Source organism: Mixophyes fleayi, chromosome 2 (assembly GCF_038048845.1).
Source record: "Mixophyes fleayi isolate aMixFle1 chromosome 2, aMixFle1.hap1, whole genome shotgun sequence".
NCBI classification, from domain to species: Eukaryota; Metazoa; Chordata; class Amphibia; order Anura; family Limnodynastidae; genus Mixophyes; species Mixophyes fleayi.
In genome coordinates this window covers 152445991-152465388 of record NC_134403.1, presented here as the reverse complement: position 1 = coordinate 152465388, position 19398 = coordinate 152445991, and the positions used below count along the sequence as shown (strand labels likewise).

At 37.6% G+C, this 19398-nt stretch overlaps 1 protein-coding gene across 6 annotated transcripts in view; it reads right to left on the bottom strand.

Moving 5' to 3' along the window:
• Positions 1 to 4182: 4182 nt before the first annotated feature.
• Positions 4183 to 19398, bottom strand: part of LIMS1 (LIM zinc finger domain containing 1) — a 63217-nt gene continuing 48001 nt past the window's right edge. For 5 of the 6 annotated variants that reach the window (XM_075200261.1, XM_075200263.1, XM_075200262.1 and 2 more), the window contains exons 2-10: positions 17236 to 17395; positions 12794 to 12860; positions 12047 to 12167; positions 11188 to 11337; positions 10913 to 11063; positions 10734 to 10826; positions 9304 to 9352; positions 8084 to 8159; positions 4183 to 5921 (exon numbers count right to left, since the gene is read on the bottom strand). In XM_075200261.1, coding sequence (XP_075056362.1) covers positions 5807 to 5921; positions 8084 to 8159; positions 9304 to 9352; positions 10734 to 10826; positions 10913 to 11063; positions 11188 to 11337; positions 12047 to 12167; positions 12794 to 12860; positions 17236 to 17395 — 982 coding nt within the window. In that variant the 3' untranslated portion in view covers positions 4183 to 5806. Of the gene's footprint in view, positions 5922 to 5941; positions 7473 to 8083; positions 8160 to 9303; positions 9353 to 10733; positions 10827 to 10912; positions 11064 to 11187; positions 11338 to 12046; positions 12168 to 12793; positions 12861 to 17235; positions 17396 to 19398 lie in introns of those variants that run through there. The other variant, XM_075200264.1, reaches the window with a different exon arrangement.

Genomic DNA, 19398 nt, shown 5'->3' with positions numbered 1-19398 from the left:
TTTATTCACATGTACACATTTCATTAATTTAAATAAGCACACCTTCTCCTTTTTCACTATATTTTTAAAGTATACCTGTCACCTATATAACACAAAGAGGAGAATACATTTTTGGGGGCTGCACCTATATTCATGCAAATGCACTACCAATTTGCTAGTAGCCAGTGCCTCATGAATATTTGACCATGAAATGCCTCTGTGATTTAACTTGTTCCTTGTGAATCAATAGGCTGTTGCGTGCTTGTGAATTTTAATTAAGGCTACGAAATGGCTGCCTCCACTGTGCAGAGGACAGTTGCACTTTAAGCAAGGTGCTTCATAACTTAGGTGAAACGTGTGGGGTATACCTGAACGATCAAGATCAGTCAATTATCAAAAAACAATGAGAGAGGAGAGTGAATATATATTTATCATAAAATTCTGCCTAGCATTAATTAAAGAATATTCAACTCTCAGCCAGTGCTACTTTTGTTGTAGAATGAGATGCACATCTCCGTTTCCCAAAATCACGTTTGTAAGGCTGCATTGTTTGTTTCACTATGCTCTAGTATCAAACAGTGCAAGTTCATGTAAAAAGATTCTTGAAGGACTGTTAAACTGATGGTGTTCTTGTCACAATTGAGAAAAAGCCAGAGGATTGGGAAAGTACATTTGTAAGAAGTGTCACGCCATTATTGATGAACAACCTCTCATATTTAAGAATGACCATTACCCAGGGCTGCCTTAACAGTGCACTGGGGCCCTACCTACACAACCACTCACAGAAATGAAATTGAAAATTATCAATACGATAAAGCATATATTTATTGGTACCTCCAACAAAATCAGTGTTTAAACATTAAAAAAACATGTACCGCAGAACTTAATCCACATAAACGATTGGGCAATATAACATGAGCCTTGAAGTTGAAAAACAAGAAATTCCAACTAAAAATGGTTCTCAGTTGGTAAATCATACCGATGGAGATTGCACAGTACTAAATTACTATGATTTAAGAGTAATCAAGTGTTCAACATAAATATTTGTGAAATTTCTTTGCAGAGAATTGTTTTATAATGACCCTTGAGGTCAATTGTCTTCAGGATATCATTTCCATACACATGAGTGAAAGACAATTCAAACTGCTGCCCCATTGTGCTGCGAAGCTGATATTTCATTCGTTTCAGTCTTGAAAATGAACATTTTCCTGCACAGTTGGTCACTGTCATGCACATGAACACATTGAGTGCAATTTCCGGAATAATGTACTGAAAAGGTGGCAAGCCTTTGGAGCCCCTATGCTTGTGTGGCCCCCAGGCAACTGCCCAACGTGCCCATGCATTAAGACAGCCCTGTCTTTACCACTTCAACTGTCCCAACTGGTGTTCCTCCTGAGGAGTCTAATTTGCCACTTGTTAGGCTACCTAGAGAACAAGTGTAGAAACAACACATTCCCTTGAGGGTACCATGCATCTCCTAGGAGAGCTAAATTAATGAATGGTTGCTGTACAGGGTGCTGCTGCATGGTGTCAAGGCTAAAGGCACCGTGGAGGAAGGCTGGCAGGTCTAGGTAATACTGAAGACACATTGAACACACAGTTGCTGTTATCCCAGCACTCCAGCTATTTGATAGTCTGTTTAATGTGTGCAGTAACCAATTATTCCTGCAACCTTCAAGTGAGTTTTTGCATCACTGCTACCGTTTCCAGAGACTATTATCTTATAATCTGGAAAGAGGTGTTGAATTGTCCCCAAATTGTTACACACTGCAGAAAGTATAGTTGTCAAATCTCAGCTGCAGGGACAATGATGGAAGAATCAGTGATGATTTATGGATGACTAACTTCCTCAGACTGCGAGACTGGAAGCAGGTGGATGAAAGAGTGAAAAACCGCTCCTAAGGCTGTGTCTTAATTTAACTAAAATGAAAAAAACCTCACCAATTTGATTAAATGTTAAAGCCCTGTGAACACCATATACACAGAGCATTGGGAAAAGTAAGAGCAGGGGAACAAGAGATAGAGAAGCCAATTTTATTTTATTTTTATTTAACTCCATGGCCCTGCCTCCTAAAGGTGAAACACACAGCATCTTCGTACCCTTCTACAAAAGGAAAGTGTATATTTTATATATAATGGAGTTAAAGTTCAAATAATAATCTGAAATCTTTAAATGGTTAAGAAAGAGAAGCATTAAATGCACCCTAGTGGGGAATAGGGTGCCTCTGGTGGTGTTCATCATCTATTTATATTCAGTCCACTATTTCCACAGCGCTATACAGAGAACACACATCAGTCCCTGCCCCATTGGAGCCTTTAGTCTACATTCCCTAACATACACACATGCACAAAAACTAGGGTCAATTTGATAGCAGCCAATTAATCTACCAGTTAACTTGTACTTGTTATACACACAGTTCATATTTGTAGTAACTGATCTTTAGTCTATCTGTCCTGAGCATCCACTACACTTTTCATTAACAGGATTGTATAACTACACTTTTATTAATGGGAGTATATATTTCCCTGCCCATGCTACATGCTGAAGGCTGCATTTTGAAAGCAATTGTAGTTGTAAAGGGTTTGACAGTATTCTTCTCATGCACCTGAGCATAGGCCGTCCACAGAGTGGACAGTGGACAGGTCCACAGCTTCACACTTGTCCGAATGACACACAGAGCTTAACTCCAATAAGTGTGAGATATCAATATACTCATTGGGTTTTGGGTTATAATTTCACCTGGGAGCAGTGTAGTCCTGTCACCTACACACAATATAAATCAGGCTTTATGAGTGTTAGTCAGTGTTTCAGTGGTGTCACTACCATGTTTTTGGAGTGTGGGAGGAAACTGGAGCACACAGAGGAAACCCATGCAAACATGAGGAGAACATACAAAGTCCACACAGATAAGGCCATGGTTGGGAATCAAACTCAAAGACCCCAGTGTTGTGAGGCAGTAGTGCTAACCACTAAACCACTTTGCTGCCCAGTTTTCCTCACCCCAGATTCTTAGAAACGGATTTAGCCAAATTTGAGAGTCCCCACCCTAGCTCCAGACTGTGCTCGCTTAAGCCCTGTAGGAGCTCATATAGGAAGGAGGGCAGCAGTGTTTGGGCTGATGCAACCCGGTTCCTCACATTGAGATGCTTTCCAGTAGTCTTCATTAGAATCTTGTAGGCTGACTGCACACTTGAGGCCCCTGAAAGCAAACTCTATAGCTGAGCCCAGAACTAAAGGAAGACTGTTACCCCAGGGTCCGGCCCCCATCTCTCCTAAAACCATAGGAAGCACTGGTGTAGTCCAGCAATACAGGCTCTAAACCTTTCCTCTAGGATCCTTCACACAGAAATGTGTATGTGGTCTGTTGCACTCTAGCATGACCTAAGGAAGATGTTTGATGTTATATGCACAAGGAATATTGAGATTTGCATGAGCAAAAAGGAAACATGTTTTGTTTTATTTTTATATGAATAATCTTTTTTTGTACCAAAATCCTGCTTTCTGGCTCTTTACAAAATGTGTTTTGTGAGAAATTCATTCGAACACTCCAGATTTCACATTGCATAAATATCTGTGTGAATGAGCCCTGCTAGAGGGTTAATATCTTTGTAATATATTTGATTGAGAAAGATAATAAATTGCTCTCTCTGTTAAAGGGCCACCACATAGGTAAGCTGCCAATCACTGATGAACACTTCATAGAAGCTTTCAGTGTCTAACATATTGACTTATGTTACCAACTTTTTTAGAGTGGAATCAGCCATGATATGGGTCATTTTACATATAACTTTTGTTAATATTGCACAATTGTTGTTACAATCCCAAAAATTTTTTATGTTCAAGGCACCTTTTTAGCATAGTAGTAATCAAGACGTAAGAAAAGAACATGAAAATAAGTATGTACAACAGGTCATATTTTGAGGCTCTCTCTCATATACCGGAGATTACATTGGACCTTGCCTTGTTCTCATACAAATACATCACAACATGACTTGGGAGTACTTGAGGAGAGGAACTGAAGGACTCTGATTTTCTACAGTAAATTGCTCAGCCTGCTTCCATTTATTATAAAGCAATACATAGTCATGTACCATTTAGAGTTTACTTCAGTCTAATGTTCTAATTTGTAATTATGTATTCCTGAGAGCATGATTATCAGATAACACTTTAGTAGCTCATACATTATCAAACACCACACATGGTTACTTTAAGTGTATAGTCTTTATTAACTGATTTGTAAAAAATATACAGACAATATGGTTGCCGTACTAGAACCAGAGTTCCTTTCTTTAAAAAGGTGTTTTTTTTTTTAAAGAGCAAGACGATAAAAAGGATCAGTGTGTTACGCTTCTCGATTGATTTCCTTAATACCACAAGGCAGGTTTTGGAAACCCACTAAGGAACTTATTACCTTCCAGCCAACAGGTGGAGAGAGACAGCTTGCCATATTATAAATCTTTAAAGTGTTTCTCCTTAATGAGTGATTTAACATCTTGCAGAAAAGTGGCAAAACTTTGTAAAAAGTGAATATTCTTACATAAAGTATAGATTATGCATTACATATAAATTCATGACTACATAACCATAAGTTTGTTGATAATTTGCAATAAAAATACTTCATATGTTCAAGGTAAAAGCACACTGCTTTGGGAATGAACAGCATTGTGTTTACTGCATAGTATAGATCATCATAAAAAGCTTAAAATTCCCATATATGTTTAAATACGTACGTGAATACAAGTCTAATAATAGGCGTAAATGAACGTTTAAGGCACAAAACAAACATTAAGCAATGAAGGTGAATGACACATGCGCCATAACAGATCGCATAGCACAAGAGTACAATTCAAGTAATCTTCAAAGTTGTTATGCATAAGTGACACACATGATTCCCTTTTAAGACATTACTCTGGGTGAGTAGATTGATTTACTTTGTGTCTCACATGGATAAAGGCACTAGTTCTGCATTGGTTGTGCAATTTAAGTCCAGAACACAGTCAGACTATATGCTTCTTAGGAAAAAAAGCTTGGCAGTTGCATGTTATCTATTTGGATCAATATTTGACACTCAAGTTCCTTGTCTGACTCGGAATAAAAATATATAAGAGATGAACCAACCCTTTTCTGCAGCGTAGCATATACTCTCGCTCCATCTGTGACTTATCTGCTGTGAAAGGTTTAGTGTATAAAGCCAGTAACTAAACTAAAGGTTCGGAAATGACTGGACCTTCGTTCACTGCTGTAGAATACAAAGTAATCCATGGATATTATTTTGGCTTCCGCTGTACATGCAACGGCAAAACTATTTATGAGCTTATTCCAGGCGAAATGGCATCGCTTCTAGAGACTTTAGGAAACACTGGCACTCGAGTGTCAATAGAACTTAAATTTGTTGTTTTGTTTTCCAAAGTAACATTCTGTTCCCAACCAGCTCCATGAAGAATACAGAGATATTGCAGTGTTATGAGTGAGTAATACTGTTCTACACTTGGTGAAATGAAACCGCACGACAGATTTCAGATTATATAACCAAATAGAAAACGTTTGTTTTTTACACCTGCTGCGAAAAGTTAGCCTGTGGGACAAAGTAAGGCAAGTACCACAAAAACAACAAAATAGTATGCTTTTTTAGAAGACAAGGTGAAAGAATAAATAGCCTGTGCATGGTAGTTTAAGGCAGTTTTCATGCAGATAAATATTTTGCAGTGGAGGTTAGTGCAGGTAACAGCCTCAGTGAATAGAACAAAGTCAAGTAGGATGTAGCGCCTCTGTCGACCAGCACGTTGTACGCCGCTCGCCATGTTCTTTTCCACAGACAGGAAATGCTTATTTTCTTGCTAGAGTTTCCGAGAGCTTCTTGAGCCTTTTCTTTAACTCCAGTGGGAACTTTTCATAGCATTTCTTACAGACAGGCTTCATGTCAAATTCCACAAACTTGTTCCTAGCAAAATAGAACAGTATTTAAGAAACACTAAAAAAATGATTTCCACCGCATTAACCGTTTTAGTTTTGATGAACAGAAGAAAATACATTACGCTAACTCAGCATAATAGTAATTGGTAATATTCAAACTATGTGGTCCTGGCAGCAATAAAAGGAAAGCTAAAGTTGTGAATAGATTTCCAAAATAATCATTAATCAAATACAAAACAAAAACACAACATGCAAAAAAAAAAAAAACAAGCGTGTGAAAACACCAGACACCAAACAGAACACACACATTACTAAAGCACGTATCTGTATTGTAATTGAAAACGGTTAAATTATTGATTTGAAATTAAGCATAGTACTTCTAATCGGATATGCAGTTGTCATATATACTTGTCTGCACAGGAGATAAGAAAATAAAGTGCTACAAAAACAGTTAAGCACAATGTTATGTTCACACCTGTATATTTTTCTTCTAAAGTTATTATACTTTGTATCAAGGCCATATATGATCATGTGAATGCCTGTCTTTTGTGAAGCTGCCGATTGTGCTTCTAGCCACATAGGTTCCCTATGAATATTACATATCTTCACACCACAGTGATGACATGAAAACAAAGGGCAATTTTTCACCAGCGCTCTGCTGATGCTAGACTCAACAAATGTTTAAATTGTTTTTTTTAATTTAATTAAATGTCCACATCTAAAAAAACACTGGGAATTGGTCCTAAAAGGTGTTGGGAGAGCTTAATGGTCCTGGCCTTTAAACCCTGAATAAAAAGGACAAAGCAACTTGCCATTTTGGCACCATATGAACTTTAGAACTGATTGCCACCAAACCAGTGACGTTGTGGGATCCTCTGGGGTGTCAGTGGGCAGATATGAACTGTAAGAATGCAGTTTCAGGATTCCACGTATAGTCCAACACATATTTACACCTGTTTATATACTATTTTAGTGTTGTGCTTGGAAATCCATTGTGTGCCTCAGTAGATACAGAAACCAATTGTACCTGCTGTATTAGAAGTCTGTCACATAACACAGTATTAATTATGCACACTTATGGAATTCTCCAAGAATTGACGATACATAGTTGCCAATTACATAAGCAGAATGCAGTCGTGGGAGATAGAGAAAAGAAGAAGAAGAAAAAACCCCAGTATATTCTAGGCCAATCATTAAAGCCGGTTGTCAATATTCCAACAACAGATGGAGTGGGCACCTCAGCTAATTGTACACTTAATTGTAATATCCGTATGAAGACTGATCAAATCTGTTTCTATATAACCATTTACAGCCAAGCATGTCTGTGATTTAGTGAGGCCACTTCACAGCTAACCCACCTGTTACTCCTCCAATTAGTTAGTGATATAAAAACTCACACATTCAGGCCACTAACCCATGTGATAAGGAAAGAAGAAAGAAAGTTCAGAGACAGGATCCCTTTTTCTTTTTCTCTTTTGCATCCTTTGAAAGCTTGGAAAGACGACGTTTAAATTCATCCGGCATTTTCTCGTAACAGTGCTTGCAAGTGGGCTTTAAATCTATCTCTACAAATTTATGCCTTTGTCAAGCCCAAGGAAAAAAAAAAAAAAGAACAGCAAGATTGATAGAGAAAGCAAGAATAAAACAGCATAAAATGCTTATAAAAATGCTTGAATGTGAATGTCTTCCTTGTATTGTTCACAAAGATTGTGAAATCTTAATACATTATCATGGCTGCGAGCATTCCCCTGAGGCCAGCAGGGGGCATACATGACAGCCAACAGTCCTTGTCAGCCAAGCATTTCCTCCAACACTAATGCATGTTCACTTGCAAACTTGTAGGCAAGAAAACACTCCCACACACAGCCAGAAGAACATTTATAGGATACCATTCCCAGGCACACTCTAACATAGGTTTTAGAGGGAAAAAAAGTTTACACTTTTACCCATCTACATCTCTATAACTCAAATATTTACAGAAGTAATGAAACCAAATATGGTCCTTACATTGGACTTGTCCTTCTCCATTATGCCCAATACGGCAATTACAGAAGTGTGTAGTACTGATAAAATAAGTTTCAGGCGATTTCAGATAACAGGTGTGAAAAGTAAGTAAGCCTTTCCTTATTGAAGTTTGACAGCTTGTAACTTTTATTTTCACACTCATGAGCAGATTCATTAAATACTTACTTGAGGGTTAGCTTTGTGTTGCAAGTAGAACATGCAAAACAGTTCACACACCAGGCCTTGTTCAGGGCAGACACAACTATAGGAAAACAAATACAAATAACATTCTGTTCAGCTTCCAATTTACTTCATTTGGCTTGATAAGAATTTAGTACTATATTTTTACCATAAAACCTGCAATGTTGAACTAACAGAGAATGTTATGCAAGTGTATTAGTGGGGTTTACAACCTACAACAGACAGAAACCCACACCAGAGTCAGTGTAGTCACAAGACATTTAACTTCTAGTGAGGGACATACATAAAACCAGTGCATGTTCTGAGAGCTTCTTGCAGGCCCCCCAAAAAAATGCAGTTAGTATAGAATAGCCAACATAAATGTTACAGAAACACGCACTACTACATTAAGCCTGATTTTCAATAGCCCTCATGGACATAGTGCACAGTTTTCACTGGCCAGGAGATAGCCCAAATTCTCCTCTAATAATTGTTTCTGCAGACAATACTTTATTATAAATAATGCGCCTTTTATCTTAGCCATACAAAGTGAACACTCAAACTAGGAGAAAAGCAAGCAAATGCTGCTTTAAATAATAAACAGGCAAAGAAAAAAAAAAACCTTGTGTGTGGTTTCTGTCAGTTAAAGCAATGTTCTATAAATATTGTTCAGATGTCCTTGGACCACAAACTAGAACACCCAGGGAAAGCTACTCAAATAGGGAGAACATACAAAGTCCCATGTAGTTTTTAATCTGGTCAGAATCAAACCCAAGGCTATTAAAATTGTGCAGCAAGGCTAACCCCAGAAGCACAAAAAGAAAAAGAAAAAGAAAATAAGTGAATTAAATTGTCTTTTTTTGGACAACATCCTAATAAATCCTGTCCCCCTCCCATATGTCGCAAATAAGGGGTTTCCCCACACTGCCTGACTTCAGTCAGCTCAGTACTTTTAAAGCTCATTTTCCCAGCATTGTTCTACTGAAACACCTACACAACCCGACCAATCTTCCAAATTACACATCTAGTCACTTCTATCTTTTTAGAGTTATATGTACCTCGCTCATTGTTTTACTCATTTCCTTTGCCTCCTAGCTTGTATATATATCTAATTGAGATAAGGGGTTTATTTAAAAATAAGTAAAGTTTAAAGAGGCCTACTTGACAATTTGTATGCCACCAATTTGCTGTAAGCAAAAGAATGTTACAAGAGGATTAATACTTACCATCACCTTCAATTACACGATTGCAGTGAAAGCAAACGTCTCCAAAAAGCTAGAGGAAGAGAGAAAAACGAATGTATAATTGGACCATGCATTTCCTTGTTGTAAACATTCCTGTCATTAGCTTCTGTTTTGGTACAGTTATATAAATGAAGTTGTTAACTATCACCAAGCACAATGTGATTACTTCTGTAAAACTTTTGTGGACAAACAGCTAATTTTTGATGATTTGAAAGAGGCCTTATTAATAAGGTAGCGTCAAAATCACACAGAACAGGTGACCTGGCACTCCACCACCCCAAAGGAATGCACCCTGGTCTCGTCTTTTCCTAACTGCACAAGACTTCAGGTAAAAAAAAAATCCTCTGGTTAGCAATCAATGGGTTAAGGTCTTCCACCAACCCTAAGATGGGCCCCAAAACAAGGGGGCACACCAAGAACACCTGAAACTACTACAGATCTGACCAGCAGGGTCTTATCTTGAACATGGAAGCATGATCTAGGAAGGGTTAATGCATGTAAACATACTGTCCACATTTACTCTGAACAAGCTTCCTCTCCCCTTACAGTATATTTTTACTTAATAGGATATTTTTAAAAAATGATTTCGCCAACTCCAAATTGCACATTTCCCAGTATGGTAACTCAGTCCAAGAAGTCAGTGTCTCTTTTGAAGGGTTGTATTTGTCTGGCCTGCCCAAAATGTCCATTAACCGATTATGCTACCCTTCTGACAACAAATTTCTAAAAATGTTTTGATGATGAGCAAATGCACAAAATTAACTAAGGAACCATGAGCTGGGGACATTGAACTCGTTCCACATACAGTTTTGGCTAGAGTCTAAGCTTACCTTTACCCACAGAGAGTAATACACATCAAGATATGTTCTACATATTTAACCAGCCAGGAGGGATGTTGGGGGATGTTAGTTCCAGGTAAAATATACAGTTCTACGCCACAAGCAGTAATATTGAGGACACAGATGGTACTTTAAAAAATTACATTCCTATTGCCCTTTAAGGAATCTACAACCACAACCTACACAAACACTAAGACATTATACATAAATTTGTACAATAACTAGCTGAGAGGTGATGTAATACCTGTGCATGTCAGTGAGGACCAGACCTGATAGGAAGACAAAGTCTAGGCAGCTTCCCTGCCCACAGAAGTGACAAGAGCTAAGAGAGGTGTATACATTGACTATTGACTGCTGCATGTATGTAGAATATAATAACTTTAAAAAAATGTATTTGCATAAAGCCTCCGAAGAAATCTTTAATCAAAAGCAACATCAGGAAAATTAAATTGATAAATAGGAATAACTAAAAATATCACTTATTGTTATTTACTCTCAATTCACTGCATAACAAAACATTATTCATTCAAAGGCATCCATCATTCATGTACGTGTGTATCCCATGTCACTGACCTGGTTGTAATGAGTCTCGCAGTAAGCCAGCCCCTTTCTCTCATAGTGGCGATGGCCAAGGAAAGGCTTCTCACATTTAGCACAAACAAAGTGCTGAAATAGAAATACGGTGACATATTAATACTATAGTAGCGTTGATACACATACACAGACAAACACGTAAACTTCTTCCGTTGTACCTCCACATGCCACTGCTTTCCCATAGCGTTAACCACGCGACCTTCAATTGGTCTCCTGCAGGCTCCACAGATAGGAACGCCCATTTTATCATGGCAAGGTAGGCAGTACAGCTCTCCTTTCAACTCACGGGCGTCAGCTGTGAGCTCTTTTCTACACAAACAATAAACAAATATGATCGCTCAGTATAGCTTCCCTATAGAATGTATGCATAGTACCACAGTATTTAATATATGTTATTGTTGAATAACAACACCATTTCCATAAGGAATCATACCCGCAGTTGGCACAGTTGAAGTGATCCGGGTGGTAAGGATCATTCTTAAATATCAGAGGTTGCTCATCAATAATGGCGTGACACTTCTGGCAAATGTACTTTCCCAGTCCTCTGGCTTTCTCTCGATTGTGACAAGGACGACACAGGTGCCTGGAAGTATAAACCAAATATACTCTTTATATTGAAAGAACAAGTAGAAAACACACAACAGACAGTCATAATTATCTATAGAAAATACATAAGCTAGTTGAACTTTGACACATTATGATATCTATATATATATATCTATCTATATATCTATATCTATATCTATATCTATATCTATATCTATATCTATATCTATATCTATATCTATATCTATATCTATATCTATATCTATATCTATATCTCTATATCTATATCTATATCTATATATATATATATAATCTCCAAAGTGATGTGGAAACCATGTTCACATTCTGCCCACAAGGACAGTGGGTGTGTGATGTGTCTGGCAATGAAGCAAAGCTCCACTGTGTGGAGAATGTGACATTTCCCTCTCTGCTTCATCTAGCCTGGGCCCCTGAGCAAACAGAACGGCAGCCACTGGAATATGACAGGAAGGGTGCCCATAGATTCCTTGTGTCAATAAAAAAAAAAAAAACATTTGTGATTTGATTATATTGCATGATATAGCTACAAGATTTTATAATAACAGTTTACATTATCAAAAACCTCCAGCAAGGTCATGTAGGATAACACAGAGAAGGACAGAGTGAAAGCAACAATGTGCTTAACCAGACATACAATATCCAGCATACTGAACCAGGTTTATAAATCACAGTCCTGTTCTCTCTTTGACTAGGCAGCTGTCACCCACCTGCCTGCATTCTTAACAAATCCAATGTCTGCCAGGACATTCTGACAGATATCACAGCGAAAGCACTCAGGGTGCCAGCTATTATTCATTGCCTTGATAACACGACCAATGATGAATTCACCTAGGGATGGAAATAAGTTTAAAAAAATTGTTAGTAATTGTATTGCCAGTTTAATAACAAATTACCTTTCTGTTTTTTGGGAACACAGTCTAACCTAGTTGTGGCAATAAAAAATAAATATATATGCAGCAAATGTGAAAATATATAGTACATAAGCAAAATAACCTGTCTCCGATTTTGATAAATAATCCAATTGTAACTATCTTGCTAGATCTGGTAGGCTCTATTCACAGCTGGACAAATCCCAAGAGCCAATGCATCTAAAACAGTACTGCTGGCATCTAAGTTTTAGGAGACATTTCTATTGATGTCAATAAATGCACATCTCCCCGGCTCCCTAAAAGAACTGCTGGTATAGAGTTTCACATTCTTTTTTCCATCCGGTCATTTTACATATGAGCTATATCACGTGAGATGATGAAAACATGTATCCCTATTGGCTGATCTAGAACAGCCAATCATAAAAATGTGGTGACATAGCTGCGATAAGCATATATCAGGGCAACAAGTATGTCTACCAGTAGTTATCATACCACATCATTGGTCTTACGAAGACTACTAAATCAGAGCATTTCTCATAAGAACAATTAGCATCTGCCTCAGGAGATAAAGACAAAGATTCTTACCACACTGATGGCAGCATGGGGCGAAGAGCATTTGGAAGTCATGTTCGCAGTACTTTCTTCCCTCAAACTGAAAAATACAATCCAATGCAGTCAAGACTATACATGTGTACATACACAGGATTTATCACAGGTAGCATTTTGTGAGGCTTAATAAATGTTAAGACAGGCAAAATTGGATCTGGCTGTAAAGTTTTCTACAGCCAGTTTAGAACGCAGGTGAATGAAAGATTAAAAACAAAAGATTTTCTCATTTTTTGTCCAGTCTTGAATGTGGAAAGTACACATGTTGGCTAACTAATGTCATCCACGTACATTCCATTTTGGCCATATGACTGCTCTGATCAGGGCTGTCTAGTTGTGAACGTCTGCATTTTAGTGTCTAACGCCCCCACACTAAAGCTTCTGAAACTGTATACCACTGTCAATGCTATCAGGCGCCCTTTCTACATTTTATGCACAGCAATCCTTTAATATATAAATAAGAAAACAATCCTGCAAAATGATGCCATCAGGGCATCAATGGACCAATGAAATGGTCCATTATCAAAAACATGTTCATTGGAAAGTTGCATGAAGTTCACAGTGCATAATTTGCTAATGTTTTCACTTGCTAACTCACCAAAATAACACCGCCTACAGGAATGTGGTACTCATGTGCTGCATGTATATTAAAGAAATAATATAGTATGCTAGCGGCTTTAACATCATACCCAACGGTCTGGAATCTCGTCAGACAGTTAGGTGATTTATGATTTACCAGGAATTTTTAAATTTTTTATGGTGGTTAAATAATTAGCATTATGATCTATAGGATAAGCAATTTTCATAATTGTTTATGACTGATTTAAATATTGCACTTAATCTCTTTTCTGCAGGGATATGTTGTATATTTAGTTGCAGAATACAATAAACGCTGGTGAACATTTTCCTAGTTACTAAAAGGAAAACATATACAAATTGAAGATAATTCTTCTCCTAAAAATATTTTTAAGGATATGAGGCACCTACCAGTAGTGTGAAAAGGGCTCTAAAAACATTTTTTGGCATAACATTTTTCAATATTTAATCTTGAGCAAGACCAATGCAGTTAAAACTATAAGACATTTTTAAGTGCTTAAAGGCTTTTCTACATATTAGTTTGTAAATGAGAAAAAAAGAGGAGAAAAAAGAGAAACCCATAACCTGAAGCACAGGTTAAAGCCCTGACATTATCAGTGCACATTCTTTGGGACATGCATCACAGCTTCCTGTCACTGACAGGTGTGTGTATCTGCAGCCAATATGAGCATTAACAGGGGAGGAAGTGACATTTCATTTCAGCAAACAACATATAAAACCAACACAAGAAAGCAGCCTACAGTGCTTTCTGATCACAATGTGTCAATGCACAAATGCAAATTACTTACTGGAAACACAAAGTTTAGCAAGAGGGAGTGGGGCTGAGGTAGCATCTTACTCTGATTCAAGAGTCACAACGTTACATAGAAAGGAAACGGGTTGAATTAGAGCAAGGGCAGCCAGTAGCACCCGGCAGGGAGGACGTCCGAATGTCCCCGGCACTTGTAGGGTGAGTGTCCTGAGGACCTGCTGCTACCTGGACGTAGCATCATGCTCAATCCACACCTGGCTGGACCCAATCTTGGTTCTGTCCTTGTAGACCATAACTCTGCAGGTGCCAAACAGTCTTTATCTGACTGGAGATGCCATGATAAGTGCTAGACCTCCATGCGGCCGATTGTGTTGTATACGCAAACGAGGCATATATTATGTATGTGTGCAATATATTATATGCACAAACATTCATATACACAAACACATATCTTTCAATATCTGGTACAATACTCCTGTATACCGCTCTTTACATGCTGCTTACAATACATTTAAGTATATTATAGCACTCGTGCAATGTCTTATATCCTGTTTAATGCCAGGCTGTGCTCTATCTGCTGCTTACACATTTTATATGTATATTACATGTTCTATACCCTTCATGTGTGTCTGTATTATATACTGTGTCTCCTGGGATAGGCCACTGAATAATGTTAATAAATACCCTTGGAGACGGAAGATATCCCCGGTAAGGAAGCTAGCGGAACCCAGCAAGCACCCTATATGTATATGTACTTGCACACACATATAAAAAGGTACATTTACCTATTGGTGGTAGCCTTCTGATGAAAATGCTGACAAGTATTATAACTGCCGGGTGGACAGAAACTTGGACTAATATCTACTATAAACAAAATAACAAAAAAGAATGGCTCGAAATCTCTGATTGAGAACTAATCACAGTGTAAGGTGAAGCATATGTGTTCTGTGCTGGACTGGTGAGGGACCCTCCTTTTGTTCCAATCTACATCTCCCAAGTGTCCTGCTAATCAGGCTCTGTGTGCATATTATGTACTATCCCAGGATTAGACAATTTCTGAGCTGCCACGCCCAATATAGCCACTATGTTTGATTAGGCCCTTATACCTCTTATGATAAAATAAAAGTAAAAGTACAAAAGAATATAATGTTATTTAAGGCTAATAAATACCACAGCAATATTTTTTTTCATTGGTAATACTTTTAGTACTTGTACAGTTTCCTACATGTCATCTGGAGGAATGGCTAGACGCAGCTTACAACTATTGTTTGTATATATTGCCATTTGGGGCTCACACAGCCTCCTGTGGAGTAGCTATTAATCAATCACCTCTTCTGACAATTACTGTAGAGAGTAAGCATGTAGTTTCTTTTGTTTCGTATATTTTTGTACCACCCATCAGCCAGTTATCCTGAGTTCCCAGCCACATCAACATCCGAAAATCCAGTTTTGTAAAGGTCATTCAGCATGAACCCATTATATTACAATTAACTGTGTACTATAAATAGAAGGGCATTTTCTACAACAGACGTCACATACACACTTCCCATGCGAATCTATATCTATCGAATATAGAAAAATATATTCTATGCAACAAATTGTAAATATACACTGTAGTTACTAGCAGGTACATAATGTAGAATAGTAACCACGACATGCGCTCTTCAGAACGAGAAAAAAAATGTTTTGACCCCCATAGAGATCTTTATCAAGGAACTATATATAAACATATGTGCATGTTATTTTGGCAGTTTCTTGTGTCATTCCTACAAAATTGATTACACACACAGTTGAATACAAATATTTAGGGACCCATGGTCAAATTGCATGTTTCACTGAATGTATAAGTAAAAAGAAAAGAACACAAGCTATGCATGCTAGAAACTTAAAAATGACATTCTGCACATTTTAATGCAAAATTACTATTTGATTAAAAGACCAATAGCCTTCATCCACCTTTCTCTTTCCCCTCTCCCCCTTTATTCCCCACCCCATGCCCACTCATTAACCTATAACTAGATTACTGGTATATTGCGCATACTTGCCAACTCTCCCGGAATGTCCAGAAGACTCCCGGGTGGGTCTCCCAGGAGAGTATGGCAGTCTCCCGCAGAATTCGGTCCAAAATGCTGCGATTCTCTGGGAATCGCGGCATTTGGCCCTGCCCCCCTGCTGTAAAATGACGCTTTGCATCATTACGTCACAGGGGGGGGGGGGGGGCCATGCAAAATGACGCAAATTTTGGAGCCACGCATGCCCACCTCCCCCCGGCAGCTCCCGGACGCCAACAAGAAAAAGTTGGCAAGTATGGCATATTGCCAGTCCCTAAGTGGAGGGCAGTTGCGTTATCAACTTACTGTTTTACAATACATACACTGGGAGCCTTCTTCGGGCACATATACAATATATTTTATGAAAAGTTGCTTTATCTGCAGGATGCATGTTTCCTTAGCATAAAAAGTATGATCAAGTTCCTGTATGTATGAGATCCTGTACGATTAGAAAATGCAACTACAGAGCTCAGAACTGTACGTTGTATTATTGCATATGTGATACACAACTGACAAACTAATAGGGAAATAATTACAATTCAAATTAAACTTTTCAACAATGATTTTTTATGCTAGTTTTTGTTTTCAATAAAGTTGTGTAAAATCACATGTATTTGAAGGTCATGTCTTAAATGCAAGACATTTTAAACAATACATAGTTTCAATAGATTTATTTTAGCATAATGTTTAGATACCAGGCATCATTAATACGATTGATGAAGTTTTCTTAGTAATTTACATGCTGTATATCTTTATGAATATCAACCACAGAACATGCCAAGTATTGCACTTTAAATATTTGGCTTACATTCTACTTTTAAAATCTAGGAATTAATTAAATTATGTAGGGTGATTCTATTAACACTGGTACACCGCAAGGATATTTAATCTTCAGTATCTTGAAAGATGCTGAACGGCATCTCCCAGCCCACTGAATGAATGTTATCTAAGATGCCCAGTAAGTTGTTTATAAAAAAAAAAAAAAAGAAAAGAAAAAGGAAACCACCCATGCCGATTCTTACCTCATAGAAGAGTCCTTCTGGAAATTGCTGGAAGCACTGAGCACACACGAAGCATTGCTCATGGTACAGCTCTCCATTACTGTTCACTATCTTTTCTGCTGGGGCAAATCCAGACCGACAGCGTTCACACATCGCATTTGCCAGAGCATTCGCCATGTTGCTGCAGGGGAGAAAAAAAACCAAAAGCAACAATTAATGGGCATAGTTTATAAGCTTAAGGGAATAAAATAAGCAAGTAAACCATTACTAACACACATACTATAGTAATGTTATAGTGGTTAGCATCACAGCACTTGGTCATGGGCTTGTTTCTGACCAGGCCACTCTATCTGTGGGGTGTTAGGGTGGGTTTCATACAGGTGCTCTGGTTTCGTCCCACATTTTAAACACACACTGGTAGGTTGTAATCTGGCGTCTATCACATGAACAAACACACTAGGGTTAATCTAGTCTCCAATAGGGCAAGAACTGATGTCCGCGATTAAATATCCTCATAAAATGCTGCGTAATATGTAGGCGCTACATAAACCATAATATATGTGTGTATTTATATATACACACACACACACACGCAGTACACATACATATATGCATATAAATATTTATACACACATTCTGTTTGGAGCACAGTGACAGTATATGGCTTGTTCAGTTGAGCCCTAAAATTAACTATTTTACTTTTCTTATCCCCACATTGTATTATTCTTGCACAGTGTTAAAACAATAACAATTTAAGTAGCTTTGTACAATATGTAAGAGGCACACAGACATTATAAACTTATTACATGAATGGCAGAAGAGGGCCCTGCTTGTAACCCCTGCCTGGCTGGACATGGTCTCTGCGCACTTATGGTTGCACTCTGTAACCAGCAGTGAGGTAGAGTGATTTAGTATTACCCATGGATGTGCTCTAGTTATGTAAGCATGCATGAGATCAGTAATAGGTGAGGGACCTCTAGTAGAAGGATGACAGTACCAGAAGTACAAGAATCAAGTGTAATATATATATATATATATATATATATATATATATATATATATATATATATATATATATATATATATAAATTTATAAAGGAACTACTATTGCAAAGCTTTATTAAAATAGGACCACAACATTGTCTTCCTTGCATGCAATATATCCTCTTCGACTTTAAAATAAAATAACCTGTGTCAGGTAAATGTGTTTCAGCACAATGTACACATTAAAATACAGTTGTTATATTTAAAGATTAACTCTACCCACAAATTCAATTTTAGTTAGAGTTCAATTATGAAGTTAAATAAAAATACTTAATGTTACTTAAATGGGGTTCCTGTATTCCATCAGTGTTCCTCTAGATGAGATAGGTGTCTTGATATTTATAAGTTCAGCTACATACACCTCACTACTGCCAAGATGTACATGTGTATAGGAGGTTCATGCAACAGACGCAGCAAGGAGAGCATCACATAACTGTTGGATATTGGGGGGACCTGCAGATTAGTTGATCTCAGGGACTATTCAGTATTATAGTTTTAGTTCATGAACTCTACCCAAAAATCAATTTTCAGATGAAAAGCACATGTAAAATGAAAGATACTGGACTTCAATTGCATATTCATGTAACCTTTTCATCTATTGCATTATTCCAATGCACCATATTCCAACGTAATAGATCTTAATTGTTCATGCATTATGACTGGAGAAATCACATAACTGAGATGTATTTGGAGAGTTTAAAAGAAGAAGCAGAAAATAAACAACTCAACCTGCCAACACATGCACGATTTGATTTTGGTACACTCAGTTGGTGGGGCGGGGGAGAACAACAAAAAAACAGATAGCCGTTAACAAGCCCTTATTATTATCTTATAAAAAGACTGCTTCCATTGCTGAATATAAAAAGTTGTAAGCACATGAAGATCTCTCCTACTGTACTCACACGTACCTACAGTCCCGAATTATTAAAACAGGTAAGATTTATGTACAATACACACAAGATTCACATTACAATCCAACTGTTTTTAATTGGATCACAAGTAAACAAAACAAAACCTAGTGAATTCTCGATTCCTTCACAGACATTACAACTTTGATCTGACAGAATGTAATTAGAAAGCAATATAGGACACTTGTAGGATTACTACACAGTGCATGATTACAATCCATACACTTTAGGA